The 13,957-nt window shown below is 45.3% G+C and overlaps 3 protein-coding genes across 5 annotated transcripts; 1 reads left to right on the top strand and 2 right to left on the bottom strand.

The window, feature by feature from the left end:
* On the bottom strand, positions 1–369 carry LOC106722036 (cytochrome c oxidase assembly factor 3 homolog, mitochondrial; the record flags this gene model as incomplete). The annotated part of the gene is made up of 2 exons (XM_025200740.1): positions 110–369; positions 1–35 (listed from the first exon to the last, which is right to left on the bottom strand). Coding segments are annotated over exons 1-2 (234 nt in total), but the record flags the coding sequence as incomplete, so codon positions are not given.
* A 104-nt stretch (positions 370–473) lies between these two features.
* CNTD1 (cyclin N-terminal domain containing 1) lies at positions 474–6,084 on the top strand. The gene is made up of 6 exons (XM_014518680.2): positions 474–837; positions 1,492–1,666; positions 2,556–2,718; positions 3,421–3,565; positions 4,421–4,517; positions 5,116–6,084. Exons 2-6 carry the CDS (start codon positions 1,496–1,498, stop codon positions 5,239–5,241), a joined length of 702 nt encoding a protein of 233 aa, XP_014374166.1. The 5' UTR covers positions 474–837; positions 1,492–1,495; the 3' UTR covers positions 5,242–6,084.
* Positions 6,085–6,244: 160 nt separating this feature from the next.
* BECN1 (beclin 1) lies at positions 6,245–13,951 on the bottom strand. Of its 3 annotated transcripts, XM_006020946.1 has the most exons (12): positions 13,907–13,951; positions 13,608–13,736; positions 12,978–13,045; positions 12,685–12,743; positions 10,546–10,636; positions 10,149–10,285; positions 9,740–9,934; positions 9,289–9,435; positions 8,160–8,309; positions 8,006–8,066; positions 7,465–7,607; positions 6,245–7,001 (listed from the first exon to the last, which is right to left on the bottom strand). In XM_006020946.1, exons 2-12 carry the CDS (start codon positions 13,732–13,734, stop codon positions 6,833–6,835), a joined length of 1,347 nt encoding a protein of 448 aa, XP_006021008.1. In that variant the 5' UTR covers positions 13,735–13,736; positions 13,907–13,951; the 3' UTR covers positions 6,245–6,832. The 3 variants fall into 3 exon arrangements, with proteins under 3 accessions (XP_006021008.1, XP_025056515.1, XP_025056516.1); XM_025200730.1 differs by lacking the exon at positions 13,907–13,951 and having other exon boundaries at positions 8,160–8,255; positions 13,608–13,900; XM_025200731.1 differs by lacking the exon at positions 13,907–13,951 and having other exon boundaries at positions 13,699–13,900.
* Positions 13,952–13,957: the final 6 nt, after the last annotated feature.

Below are 13,957 nucleotides of genomic sequence, written 5' to 3'. Positions count from 1 at the left end.
CCGCTCCTGGGACCCCGAGTAGAAGGTGTAGGCGTCTGCACGCCCGCTCAGGAAAACGCCAGCACCGCCCCGGGCCCCCCGGCCCCGCACCCCCGCCCCTGAAGGATACAGATGCCAAGCGTGATGGAGCCGATGCCGAGCGCCAGCAGCGCGTTGCGGCCGCGGAGCCGGCGCTGCATGGCGCGCTGCTGCTGCGCGTACTCCAGGCTCTGGATGATGCGGCGCTGCTCGACGCTGAGGTCCGGGTCCCGCGCGGGGTCAATCCGCTTCGCCACCACCTCCTCGCGCGGACCCGGCGGCGTCTCCATACTGCGCACCCGCTTCTTCCGCCGCGGAAGTGGGGCGCGAGGGCGGTAACGTCACATCCGGACAGGACCGGTGTGACGTCACCCGTGCCGGGCGTCGTCCCCACCATCTTTGATAAGGGCAGAAAGCGACTGACCCGACTCTCAAAGCCCGCTCCTAGGGCTGGCCAATCTCCACATGCAGCAGAACGTCTCGAGGCGGGAGAGAGGGAGGAAGGCGCCCCGCGATTGGGGGACTCACATCACGTGACCAGGAGAAGCCCAGAGGCGGGGGGAACTGCGGCATCCCTGCGAGCTGTGGGGATGGCCCGGGCCGGCCCCGCCCGACTTCCGTGCGCCTTCGGGCGGCTGCGGCCGCGCTCCTGCGGAGCGGCCCTTCCCCTGCCCTCCCCTCCCCTGAGCGCGAAGGGCGCCGTTCCCCTCCCGCGGGGTCTCCTAGTGCCCTTCTCTCCGCAGAACTGATCTTCCTCCTAGCGGAGAAGTGGCGCCTGGACCCCCCGGCCCGCTACCAGGCGGCGGAGATATTCGACAGGTACCGCCGCGCGCGGGGGGCGGACCCGCCTCGCCCCCGTTGAAGCCCCCCGGAGCGTGATTCTGCGCGTGAAGAACACGGCGGTCCTCGGCACCTCCCGGCGTTGTTGCCCGAGCTTTGGAAGATTGTCTTAAGCTTTCCCCCCCTGCCCGCGGTCCCCTACTGTGGTTAGGGAAAGCCCCTACTTGCTCCCTGCTTCCCCTATACAGCAGCTCTGGCCCTGGTGTGGGTCCCCTGCAGCTGAAACCACAGGCACTCCCCTGCCCTCATCTGGGCTGAGCCAGGGTGGTTTCTGTGGCTGGGGAGGGTGTGTAGAGGCAGGAGCAGGGGGAGGCCACTGGTGGGTGTCTTTCCCCCTACCACCCAATCCATTCCCCACTCCTTGTCAGGCAGCAAGAGCCCCAGCCTGGAGCCCTCCCAGATACTGAAGGGGGCGTGGAGGGGAAGGAAATCTGCCTTGGGTTCCAGTAAATAGGGTATACTCCTCATTCTGCAATGCTCAGCTGCAGGCTGTAGAATATTTTTCTCTCTGCCTTTTAACCATCTCTGTACCTGTGATTTCTAGTTGTAGAGTGTTCTTAATCCACACACAAACAGTTGTTCTTTCCATTAGCAAGAGGTAGTTGCTTCCTGAGAGCTGGACTTTTCTTGCAGGTTTATGATTAAACAGGTACAAGAGATGTATAATTCCACTGAAGAGTCAGGGGAAAGCGGTGAACAAGGACGGAGCCACAGCTGGAATTCTTTGAAAGCACAGATGCACAACACGTTTATGCTGCGGCTTGTGTCTTGCATTCAGCTTGCAAGCAAACTTTCCTTCCACTACAGCGTAAGCAAACCAAACGCTTCCTCATTGCAGCTTTCAGCAGTATAGGATAGTATTTGTCATTTAGATTTCAGTTTCTCTTATCTCCAGTTCACAGAACTTATTACTGTTTTCAAAGACAGCAGTGATCTATGAATTAAGAACAGCTTGGGTGTAGATCTAGATATCCATCCATTTTAAGGGAAGGAATTTTTACTCAGAAAATACCCCTGCACCTTTGCAACAAACTAGTGAAAAGAACCAACAACACACAGTGTTACCGCTTGGAGTCCCATGACTTGTGTCATCTAGTTGCTAATAAGAGCACAAAATCCAGTATTGTGGTGGGAGATGTAAGGTACTGCTGTGACTCACAGTTTACCCAAGTTCTTTTTCTTAGCGTACAAGCCCGATTCACTCTTTGGAGTGATATTGAATCGCTGTTAGCTTCATGACTTTTAGAGATCCTGTAACAAGTTTCTCTGCTTTAATTTGGCTAGTGTTAGTTCTTTGGATGCTTTTTGAGAAGTGAGCTGAGATTTCATAGAGCCACATTTATTCCACAACAGGTGTATATAACGCAAATAAAATAAGATGTACTAAGAAGATACCTAGAATCAGAATCACTGATTTCGCATCCAATAGGACACCAACCTCTATGAATCTCAGTATCTGGTACTGCCTGGCAGGGGAGCAGTTATATGGCAAAACTTATCCAACTTGGTTTCCTCTTCTAGCTTAGAGGACAAGTTAGGTATAAAAGCTAATGGCAGGCATAACTGAAACAGGAAATATTATCAGCAAGTCATGTTAATAATTAAAGCATGGGTTTTGAGAAAACGCATCTCACTGCTGGAAGGGGGTGTTATGTTTTAAAAATAACACAAAATAAACTTGGCTTTTTTTCTTCCAGATAGTTAACAATAACACAGTTCTGAAATTTCTGCAGTCTTTAGACTATTCCTTCACTAAACAGGAATTGCTGGAGTCAGAACTTGCCATTTTGAAGGGTTTACACTTCCAGATCAATTTGCCAACTCCTTTGGCCTATGTTGAGTTGCTCCTGGAAGTCTTGGGTAAGGGCATGAACAGCAGGAAACAATTGTGTAGAAACCAAAAGGCTAAAAAGTAGAAAATATGGAAACAGTGAACCTGAAGGAGTGTCAGATTAATCTTTTGTAGAGGTAAAGTCCATATATGAAGTGACAGTGGAAAAAAAAGATTGTCCCTGTGGACAAGCCATCATTACTAATGGGGAAAAAACCCTAAAGATTTGATGCATTCTCCCTATTTAGTACCATTTCTTAGGGTAAATCTGAGGTTTTGTTCTACCTTTCAAAATAAAAAATCTGCTTGAGAGTCATCTGCCACAAGTGATAAAATAAAATAAGCTTTACCCTGTTGCACAGATCAAGGAGTCCAGCATTTCTGCTCCGCAAGATGTAGTTGGCTCCTGGACTCATTTGGCAAAACACTAATAAAAACTTAATAGATTTACTCCCTGGGCCGCCCCCCCCCGCGCTCTATATGAGGTCATACTTTTTCCAAAGTATAGTACCTCATATACACACACAGTATGTGTTTTGGGGTGTTCAACGAATGCCTTAGAGGACCTGAGTAAAATCACATTCTCTTACAGAGCATCAAGTTAAGGCTCTCACGGGGTATGGCAGTCACTGCTGAAAAGCTTAGGAACCAATTCTCATGCTTCTAATATTTTTCCTAATTTGGTCTGGGCCACAAAATAGATACAGCTGACCCTCAAATCTTTACCTTAGGACATAATGGCTGCTTACTGTCTTTAAAACAATTGCATGAAATGTGTGTGCATCTGCTGGATTTAACTTACCTCATGCGCGATGTTATCTACAATACATTGCTAAAGACTTCTATTGAAAATTCAATGCCAAATGAACTCCAGATGTAAGTATACAAGTCTTAAGGACATGTTTGAACTAATACCAGTGTTTTGTGTATTTAGAGAAAAAAGGCTGGTGAAGGACACAAACTTGTATCTCTGACTTACATTTGCTGCAGTTTGACAGCACAGTAACTGAGAAGTGCTTTGTAAGCCAAAATGAGTTGGTTACTTGCAATACCAGTTAGCAGGGTATTTTTTATGCACTAAGAATATGAGACTGAAGTTTCTTGATTTAAGTAAATTCTTTGAAATGCTGAGAACAGTCTCTGTACAAGACTTCCTTTTCATAGAAAATAGCATTTGGAGGTAGTCTGTTCCAATTCTGCACTGACACTGACTGTTTGTCATGCTGGATAAATCAGAGTACCTTCCTCCCTATTGATACATCTCTAGAAGAATGAGTATTTATCTGATCTCCCAGACATAGATTAATTAGTATTTGCAAAAGGAAAGTTTAGAAGATAAATTACTACGACAATGTCAATACTAATTAGCACAAAGTGTGGTGTATTAATAGTAGTTGGTTCTGGATAGAACTAGTTTCACTCAACATTTCCACATATTTTAGCAACATTGCTATGGAAGGAGACTGGGAGAATGTTCCTTAACTCACGCTTCTTGTCTATCTTTTCTTTAAGAAAACTGGTACATAAACTGAACTTTTAAGTTGAAGCTATTAATACCAGCATGAGGTGACCTGAAAGGGGAGGGTTGTACCTAGATGTTATTACAATGTTACTTGTGTTTACTGAGTCCCACATATACAAAATCAAATATTAAACATGACTGTAGTTGAAATACAGAACCCGCCTCATTTTAAACCACACATCACTGGTTTGGTTTTTGTTTTTGTACAGAGCAAAGTTTTTGTCAGTAAAAGAAGATTTTATGCTCTTGGCAGCTGGAATTATTGGAACAAGTGCTTTCATACTAAACCCTGAACACTGGAATCAGGTAGAGTCACTGCAGTTAAAAGCCTTACGAGAATGAAAAAATTCTACCATTTAGACAGTGCGAAGAGAAATTATTTTGAGGGGAGAAACATTTCAGTTTAAGATTAACAAGAAAAAAAATCAGGGATAGGACCAGGTAGAAATTATCAGGAAGGCAGATTCTTCAATTATCTCCAGTTTACAAAAGAAACTGCCCCTCCCCCTGCCCCAATTTCTTTCCAAAATAAAGCTTACAACATTCTTACACCTGTAACAAATCAATGATTGTCAATAGCAGCATCTTCATATGGAAGTAACCTCTCTAGCACACCAGATTTCTGCCAAACTAGCTACAGGATACCTTGATTCTAAGCTGACAAGTATCAGTTTTTAAGTCTAACAAAGGCCTGTTTTAATAATCTCCAGTAGAATGAACTAAGTGTGAAAACTCAGTTCTCTTTTCTCCCACTGAAAGGTTCTTCATTTGGTCCACTGCAAAGGGCTACTAAGCTGTATCATGGTGGCATGACAATTATCATTTGTTTCTTTCCCTTTAAAAGTATTCAGCTTAAACTTCAAAATGAAAAAGTATTTGAAGTAGGGGTTTATTTTTTTTAAAGGTTGTGGAGCATTTGAACTGCATCACTGGCATTACCTCACAAAGCATTTTTGAATTTTTATATGCAATACTAAAGCACAGTCTTGGCACTACACCCACTGGAACCAATGCAAGAAGGATGGAATGATGTTTTCAGGAGTACTACACTACTTAATGGTAAACATGGATTTGTTTTTTTTTCAACAGCGTTCTCAAAGCCAGCATGTTACTGGAAAGGATCCATCCTTTATCATACCAAACAGGGAACTTTAACTCCTTTCTGATGAGCTATAGTGGTTGTATAACAGCCTCTGCAGACTATCCCCTACCTCTCTTATGGAGAGAGCATAGCAGTGTCATTTGGGACAAAAAAAGGGTTTTATTAAAGGAAAAAACCGCAGCTAGATTTTGTAAATTTGCAGCTTGGGTGTCCTTTGAAGAAGTTCACAACAACTCGGATTGGATTGTCAAGGCCACTCATAGAAAAGACTCCACCATGGTTTGGGAATATACAAAATGCTCATGATAAATCCCCTAATAAAAGCTTTGCAAACAAGGCTGTATTTTCTTCCTGTATAGTAGTTGTTGCAGAGTAACAGCTCTCAGCATACTGCAGCAGGGGTTCTCAACCTCTGGCTCAGAGGACTCTGGAAATTATTTGGGAAGGGTAGGGCAGAAGCAATGGCAATGAATAGTGCTAGTACTCCCCTACTGCTGAGTTCTCATGCCCCACAGGCCAGATGATATGACTTTGTGCACAGGATCCCACCAGCATGCAAGGAACCAGGGCAGTGGGGCAACAAGGCTGATCCAGTATGCATGAAGGTATGCATAGGACCAGGGGGAAGGGCCAAAGCATATTGAGAGACTAGTCAAGACCCATTCCACACCATGCATATGGCCTAGAGCCCCAAAAGGTTGGGCACTATTGTCCTAGGATCTTCAGTACTAGATACCCCACTAATCCAGTTATCTGTCCCCACAGAAAATTCAGGTAGCAGACACTTGAAGGAGAAATGCAAATCAAACAGCACTGCATGCTTTGAGGCAGATGCAAACCTCATTTGGGTTGGAGGTTGTTTGATATATCCATCTCAGTGCAGAGGAATGTTATGCTGCAGGTAGTGCTTTCATTCAGTGAACACTCCTTGTCTAGAATACAAACTTTTATTACAGTGTTCAGTGCACCTTTGTGCAGTAACAGACTGCAAGAAATACTGGATAGAAACATTTAAATATTATAGCAACATTTTAAATAGTATCAAACCCTAGTAAATTTGAATGGCACCAAGTTAAGTGCGCATCTGTATCTGATTTAAAGAAAAAATAAATATGTTCAAGCTTTAAGGTGACCAGGCAAAGTGCCTATGAGTTTTTTCCCCACTGTATTCTTAGTACTTCATTTTCCTAAGATACAATTTGTTTAAAAGTTGCAATGGTATTAAATATCCACTTGTACAGTAAAATAAGTTTTGACATACATAAAAGCACAATATACATAAAAGCTAAATAGCTACTTCATGAACAGCTTAATTTTATTCTGTTCCGCTTAACAGCATAACTTTACATATTGCTTTTCTACATATTACTTGTGGTATGAAATTTTAAATAAAGTGTCTTGTGGATTTTTGGTATTGTAAACATCCTGTACTGGTTAATATTAAGTGACAACTTAATCTGATATTCTTCAAAACAAAATGCAGATACTCCATAGCCATCAGGGTAAGTTCTTCATGCAGTCATTTGTTATAGAATTGAGATGAAACCCAGGCAAGACCCCATTTCAGGTTAGTTAACATGAACTTGAGTGCTTTTGTCCATTGCTCCTCTGAATTAAACTGGGTTTTAATAGAGTAAGAGCCACCGCTGCCCCCTGTATCTTCTATCTTGCCTTTTTCCACATCCATTCTGTATTGCAGAAACAGAACATTAGCACATTTACATTGCAAGTAACAGTATCATCTCTGAAACCACTAATCAATTCTACTTGTAAAGTGAGTGTGCCTTCCACTGCCCCTGAAACTTACTTTCCAGTGATTACTTTGAGGTCAGACTTGACTAAAATACATTTTTTTCAGTCACTGTAAATAGCTATGAACTGTACGTAACTGCTAAACGTTTTCTATCACGCTTATTCCTTATCTGAAGACATGTAAGGACTGCTGTTTAAAAAAACAACCATACCCTGGTCCTTCCAATTACATCAGAAGACAGGCATAGGGGTTTTATACTCCACATCTTAAGCAGCATTTATTGCAACTGGCTACCAGGAAGCCAGGAATAAAAAAAGTAAAGGGTTCTGTGAATCAGGATGGATATGTTCTGGCAGTACTGCACAAATTAGCAAAGTGGAATAAAGAGCAGCACTAACCTGTAGGGCAAACAGAAATGAGTTTCGCCTTTTTCCACCTCTTCTTTAAATTGCTGCACACAGTCCAAAAAAGCCACCATCGCATGATCAAATTTATTGTCCCAAAAGAATCTTAAACCTCCAGAGCAATACAAGGGCAACTCCTGAAAAACACAGTAGACAAATCCAAACATCAGAAAATCCATTTTAGATGTTCTGTAATTTGCAGTGAGATGTCACTGGGAATCGTTTTCAAGAAAACAGTGGACTCTCCTTGAACATTCCAGCACTCATGCTACTCATTTGAGTCATCCACCATTAGTCAACTGGACAGGACTGGAGCCTATTAGTTCAATTCAACTGGCTATAGGAATTTACATTTTTATGGGAGAGACTTCCTCTGCTTTCCCCCAACCTGCCTAGAGAGTTGAAGAATAAAGCATTTACTGCAGCAACTTTATTAAACTTACAGCAAGAAGTATTCTGCCCCATCCAACTGGTGTGAACTGGGGAAGTCTGTATTTCAAACCATATTACCGATGCATGAACTAAGGCTTTTTACCTTTGATTTGTCTGTGAGGGACTCTAAATAGGAATGGTTCCCATATGGAACGAGACGGTATCTGAAAGAAACAGTTCAAAAGGAAAATTAATCCAAGTGTTCTTAACCACAGCAGCTTTACAAATTGCCAAGTTGTGTAAGGGACAGCTCTTACCTTTGAAACTTCAGGCCCATCTTGTTGGCAAGAGCATGCAGTAGTAACACTGTTTGCCCCCAAGCTGCATTGATCTCATTCCATTCTACAGGAACGCTGGGGAGACGGCCAAGTCTAAAGTTATTAATTGTGCCAAACTGTCCACTGTGCCTGTGGCAGAAGTCATAAATAAGATTACTGAAGCAAGGATCGCTCATGGTACACAGCACAAAAGGGTCTCGTCCTAATTGTTAGTTAGTGTAAATTAACCACTTGAGACTGCAACCCACTCAGAAGCTCAGAATACATCCCAAACATTACAGAAAGAACTGCAAACAAGTTCTACGCTAGCCATGCTGAACAAGGGACAAGCTCAGAGTTGCCCTCCAGCATAGCCATTTGCTTAGGAACATAGCTTTGGAGCCCATGTGGTATCCAGTTTGACAGCTTATTTGACCCAGCCCTAATACCTGCTCTCCTATTTATAGTTCTGTATGCAGGCTGGATAAAGTACAGGTTTCCCTCACTTTATGCTGTACATCTGTTCATGGAAAATGGCGCATAGCTCAAATTTGCATAAAGGGAACCCACTTTACAATGTAACAAGTAGAGATATGTTCCAAGGCCTCAACTGTACTAACCCCCAGGCCCATGTCTACCCCTTTTCCCAGACAATTTTGGTACTCACCAACAGCAGACAGTACACACAAGCACAGGGAACTATCACAATGGGGACAGCAATTACAGAAACACGGTGTCACAGATGAGTGAGCACAGATCCACAAAGGAGACTATATTTTGGTGCTTGTCACTCCCACAATGCACCACACAAAGCAGCTGATTGCAGGCTTCCACCACATCAATTGCTTAGGAGTAAATTTACCTTGCATATAACGAATTTTTGGTATAAAAAGGCTCATTGCATAAGAGTGAATTTACACATACAGAAACTGCATAAAGCGAGGGAAACCTGTACAGGCTCTTCCTGGTTACCCTTTCAGCAGCGCGAAGATCTGATCAGCTGCTTGCAACAATATGGTATTATGCAACCTGTGCTCATACCTATATTGCTATATAAACTCATCCAAACTGATACTGAAATGCAGATTTCTGGAAGCTGATGCCATTTACTCCAGTGTCTAAACATTACCAGATATGAAATGTTGCATTGAACACATTAGTTTTCTTCAGTTTATCCAACTGCATCTGGGCATAACGCATCTGGTTATCAACACTTTTCAGTTCATCATCCAACTCCAGTTGCTGCCTCTTGAATTCACAGTATTCCTTCTGATACCTTCAAAAAGCAAAAAGGAGAAAGCTACTAAGAGTGCAGGATGGCAAGAGCACTAGCTCCATTGTGAACCATTCCCTCGAAGTAAGAGGAAAACCCCAATTTCACAGCTTGTGCAATTTTTGGTCTAACTAAAAGTACAAGGCTATCCCAGTTTGTAGCAGATGAAGTCACTTGTACCCAGGCAATATTGGCAATTTATTAGGGAGACATTATTTATGTATTTACCCACAATCCTAGCTGATGCGCCCAGTCATCTATATATTCATCACCACTACCCTGCAATGCAGTTTTAGCTAAGACTTACTGTGCCTCCTCCTGATCCAGCCTCTCTGCTTCTGCCCTGACCCTCTTAAAGTCTTCTGCTACAATCTTGCGGTTCTTCTCCACATCTTCCAGCTCCTGGATCAACTGCTCCTCCTCCAGAGCGAGTTCCTTCAGCTCCATTTGCAATTTTTCCTTGTCTTCTTCATTCATTTGTTCCAAGATCTCTAGACATCGCCTATAGAAGACACTCACTGGTTATTAAAGCCTATTGTGCAGTTATCAGAACATGACACCTTAGGGCTTCTGATATGCTTAGTTGCAGCTGGCCAGCAGCATAATCAACACTTTGTTGTTGGACATCAATCATTTAAGAATTACTAGTAGACAAGTGAGTAAATCAGTATTCTTTCACTGCTCTTCAAAATTAAGACCAACATCAAGTCACTCACTTGTAGTTCTGGCACTCATTCTCTGTGATGTTAAGTTGTGTGTCTAACTGGTCTAGAAGGGTATCTGTGCATTCCTCACACAGAGGGTGATCCACATCTGTCTGTCCTGACATAATGTCAAAAAGGTCACCAGTAACCTAGAGAAAAAGCTCATCTTAGTAGAGCAAATCTAAAGGCAACTTCAGGTTCTGCTTCTCAGACAAGGGACTTGTGCCCCTCAAGACAACTCCCACATGCCCTTTCTGAGCACCAACACTCAATTAACTGGTTTAACTTTAATTTTTTCCCACCAGGATTTGAAGACTAGAAGGTCAAGAAAGCTTTATACTGCCAACTTTCAAAGCACTCAGTACAATTTGCAGTGTGTTCAGAATACACATAGCACATGAAGGCTTACCTTTAGTCTCCTGCTGAGGTTCTCCATGGTTCCACCATCAGAAGCTTCTCCAATCAGAGTGAAACTATTGGCACTTTCTGTAGACATCATTCTTAAAGGAAAAAGAATCGTTGTAAATATTTGAAGGAAAAAAAATAATGATTTCCTGATGTCAAGTCCCACAGGTTCCTAAGGGAAACATCTCTACTACTTTAAGTCTCACATCTTGTTCAAGAATTAAAAGGGAATTAACTGATCAATAACCTTTGGGACAATGTATTAATCTTATATGGAGTTCAGTGGGAGAGTCTGCATGGCCTTTATGGGAACCTTCAAGTAGTAGTTTTGTGCCAAGCCTTAAATCAGGGCTATTCAACTTCTGAGAGGCCACAGGCTACCAGTTAGGCAACCTTGCCTTAGATGGGGAAGTGGCAAGTAGGGCTGTGCGAAGCTTCAGGTGTTGATTTGATTCAGAGGAAATCTGGCCCAATTCACTGGCTGAATGTCCAAATCCAAATCAAATTGGGAGACTAATAAAAAGGTCTGAATTGATTTGAAGCTCCAAATTGATTCAGAAAAGATTCAGAGAGCTTCAGAGATTCGGGCAGTCCCCACTTGCTGCTGCAGGAAGCTGGACCTGGACTCCATGCCAGTAAGTATGGGGTGCGGAGCTGGAAGAGGGGGGAGGGGACCATGGGGGGACCCCTGCCAGGCCCTATCCCCTGCCTGCTCCCCCAGCCCCACTAAGTGCCCCCCGACCACTCTTCCAGCTATGTCAATGGCTGCCCCGCCCAGCTCCAGCCTCCAATTCTTTAAAAAAAAGCCCCACATTCACTGGCTGCTGCCAGGCGTGGGGGGCAATCCGAACTGCCCCATGCTGCGTGGACAGCACTGCCACAAGTCCCTATTCCCCATCCACTCTCCCAGCCCTGTCAATAGCTGCCCCATCCAGCCCCAGTGTAAAAAAAAACCCAAAAAAAACCTCCACACACACTGGCAGCTGCAGCGGCCATCAGGGCTTCTGGGGGCTTGTGGCAGAGCCCTTCACGCAGTGAGGGGCAGCAGGGATTCCCCCCCCCAAAAAAATCTGGCAGCAGCCCGTGAGTGCAGGGCTTTTTTTTTTTTTTTTTTTTTTTAAATGGCGGGGGTGGGGGGGCCAGGCGGGCCAGCCACTGACAGGGCTGGGAGAGCAGGCAGGGGATGGGGCCCATTTGATTTGGAGATTTGGCCGAATCAATTCGGGACAGTGATTTGAATTACGGATCACTGTCCCCTGGATCAGCCAAATCTGAAACAAATACTAGCCACTTCACACAGGCCTAGTGGCAAGCCTTTTTTGGAGGTGTGCCACAAGTTAAGATCCATCATCATCCCCTCCTCAAATGCTTCTCTCCCATGATCTGCCAGTCTGCCCCCCACCCTTTCATTGATCTGCCACATGGAAAACACAGCGTCTGCTCATGCTACTTGGGTACACAAGCCATGGGTTGGCTACCCCTGCCTTAGGTGGTAATTACCATCCCAAGAACAGTGAATGGGACAGCTGGATTTAATGCTACTGCATAAGGAGAATGAACATAAGGCCCTAAATTAAGTAGCTCTAAAAGCCTGTGGGGTCCCCATTTGATCGATTAATACAGGGTTTGTCAACCAGAGGTACGTATACCCCCAGGGGTACTTGGGAAAACGCTAGGGGATACATGTGGGTGGGCAGGGATGGACCGCCGCCACCCACCCACTACCCTGTGCTACCGCTTCCCAGGAGCAGGGCAAGGGACAAGGGCAGCAGTGTACTCCCACCCCCTCCCCGCCCACTCTGCATCCAGCCACTGGAGGTACACTTACTAAAAGTTGAAAACCCTTGTATTAGTACATTAGAAAGCCAAGGATCTCTCTGCATAAGCTCAAGTGAGGTTCACACAGCACCAAATGTAATGTGCAACTTCTATTATCAGTCAGCTTGTAACAGGTACAGGGATCCCCTCCCATCCAGATTTTTTAGGCTTTATTCATAATCATTTGAGAATAAACATGATTGTACCAGCAGCTACAGTGCCTTCCATCACAGCTATTCTTAGAGATGGATTTCTGAAGGAGCACAAAACCCTGACAAATGTATTGCAAACACACTGGCCAAGAGGAATAAACCCTGTGTGATACCTTGCTGGAGGAACGAATCTCCTAGATACCCCATCCTGACGGTTTTCTGTGAAGGCTTCCTAGAAATTGAGGTAACATGTTATTAGCCAATCAACTGGCACTTACGACAAAACAGTTGAGTCAGTTTCCACTTCATCCGTCTCCCTAAAGAGGGATAATGATCCCCACAGGAAGAACTTGTTTACAACTCAGGTTAATCTGCAGCCTTCAAAAACACTTAAGCTGTTGCTTCACGACTGAACTTATGAGAAAGACATGAACTACATCTGGCTCAACCCAGACAGATCCCTTACCTCTGCCAAGGTAGCGTCTTCCTCATGAGTGTCTCCTGGTTTTGCAGGCACTGTAGTAAGTAATGGAGCTGAACAAGAAATAACAGTTACTAAAGAACAGGAAAATAATCTCACAGGATACAAATCAGCTGTTTCTGAGACTGTTTCCTATGTCAGCCATACTGAAGTGGGCCCAATTAATGAGATTATCACAGGCATTTTCTGCAACCATTTCCTTTCAGCATCCTTTCAGGCATCTCCACTAGTTACTCCATGCTGGTTCCCTAAATCCACTCCCAAGGGTCTGGCTGCCACAGAGTCTTTGAAACGACCTGCTGCGCTCAGTAGCAGCGGGTCCTGGCTATTTCATCGGGTGCCTGACAAGACCTTCACTGTCCGACTCCCACGAGACAGCCAGGCTTCAGGCCCAGAGACTTCTCTTCCATCACCTTCTGGCCATGGATGCCTGCAAGTCCTTGCCTGTCACGTTGCAGGCAGAGAAGTCCATACACTGCAAAAGGATCCTGCCTGCAAAGGGATCCCAGCCTGCTCCCCATACAATAGCTCTGGCTGCACGAATGCCAGCCTGGCCAGCACCTCTGTCCCTCGCTGCCCGGCCGCACGCCTCCCCTGAGGCTCCAGTCCCCTCACCTGTCAGCTCCTGGATCGTGACCCTGTCCAGGATCTTGAAGGAGGTGTCCAGCTTGAGGGGCTGGCTGCAGCGCTGGCACACGAAGCTCACCTGCATGGTGCACGCCGACAGCTTGGAGCCTTCCATGCCTGGGGTGGGGGGCAGAGATAGTGAGAGCGGCCGCAAGCCCGGCCCTCCCCCGAATCGGGCTGCGCCGGTTTCCGCTCTAGCCTCCCCGACGCGAGCCCGCGGCCCAGCTCTGCCTCCCCCGGGGGCCCGGCCCGGCCCCGCGCCGCGCCCCGCCCACAACACAACTTGCCGTGAGAGGGAGCGCGGGCCTGGCCCCGCCCCCGCACATCACAACATCCCC

Source organism: Alligator sinensis, unplaced genomic scaffold (genome assembly GCF_000455745.1).
Source record: "Alligator sinensis unplaced genomic scaffold, ASM45574v1 scaffold161_1, whole genome shotgun sequence".
Classification (NCBI taxonomy): Eukaryota; Metazoa; Chordata; order Crocodylia; family Alligatoridae; genus Alligator; species Alligator sinensis.
Note: the sequence above shows the minus strand (reverse complement) of the source record. Positions and strands in the feature narration are given on the sequence as shown.

Excerpts from the sequence above, each read along its gene's own strand:
- BECN1 (XM_006020946.1), bottom strand. The coding sequence starts at position 13,734 with ATGGAAGGCTCCAAGCTGTCGGCGTGCACCATGCAGGTGAGCTTCGTG. Across the intron at positions 9,935-10,148 it reads AATGAGTGCCAGAACTACAA|GCGATGTCTAGAGATCTTGG; the intron begins GTGAGTGACTTG and ends TGTCTTCTATAG. Across the intron at positions 8,067-8,159 it reads ATGGGCCTGAAGTTTCAAAG|ATACCGTCTCGTTCCATATG; the intron begins GTAAGAGCTGTC and ends TGTTTCTTTCAG.
- CNTD1 (XM_014518680.2), top strand. The coding sequence starts at position 1,496 with ATGATTAAACAGGTACAAGAGATGTATAATTCCACTGAAGAGTCAGGG. Across the intron at positions 1,667-2,555 it reads AACTTTCCTTCCACTACAGC|ATAGTTAACAATAACACAGT; the intron begins GTAAGCAAACCA and ends TTTTTCTTCCAG. Across the intron at positions 4,518-5,115 it reads ACCCTGAACACTGGAATCAG|GTTGTGGAGCATTTGAACTG; the intron begins GTAGAGTCACTG and ends TTTTTTTTAAAG.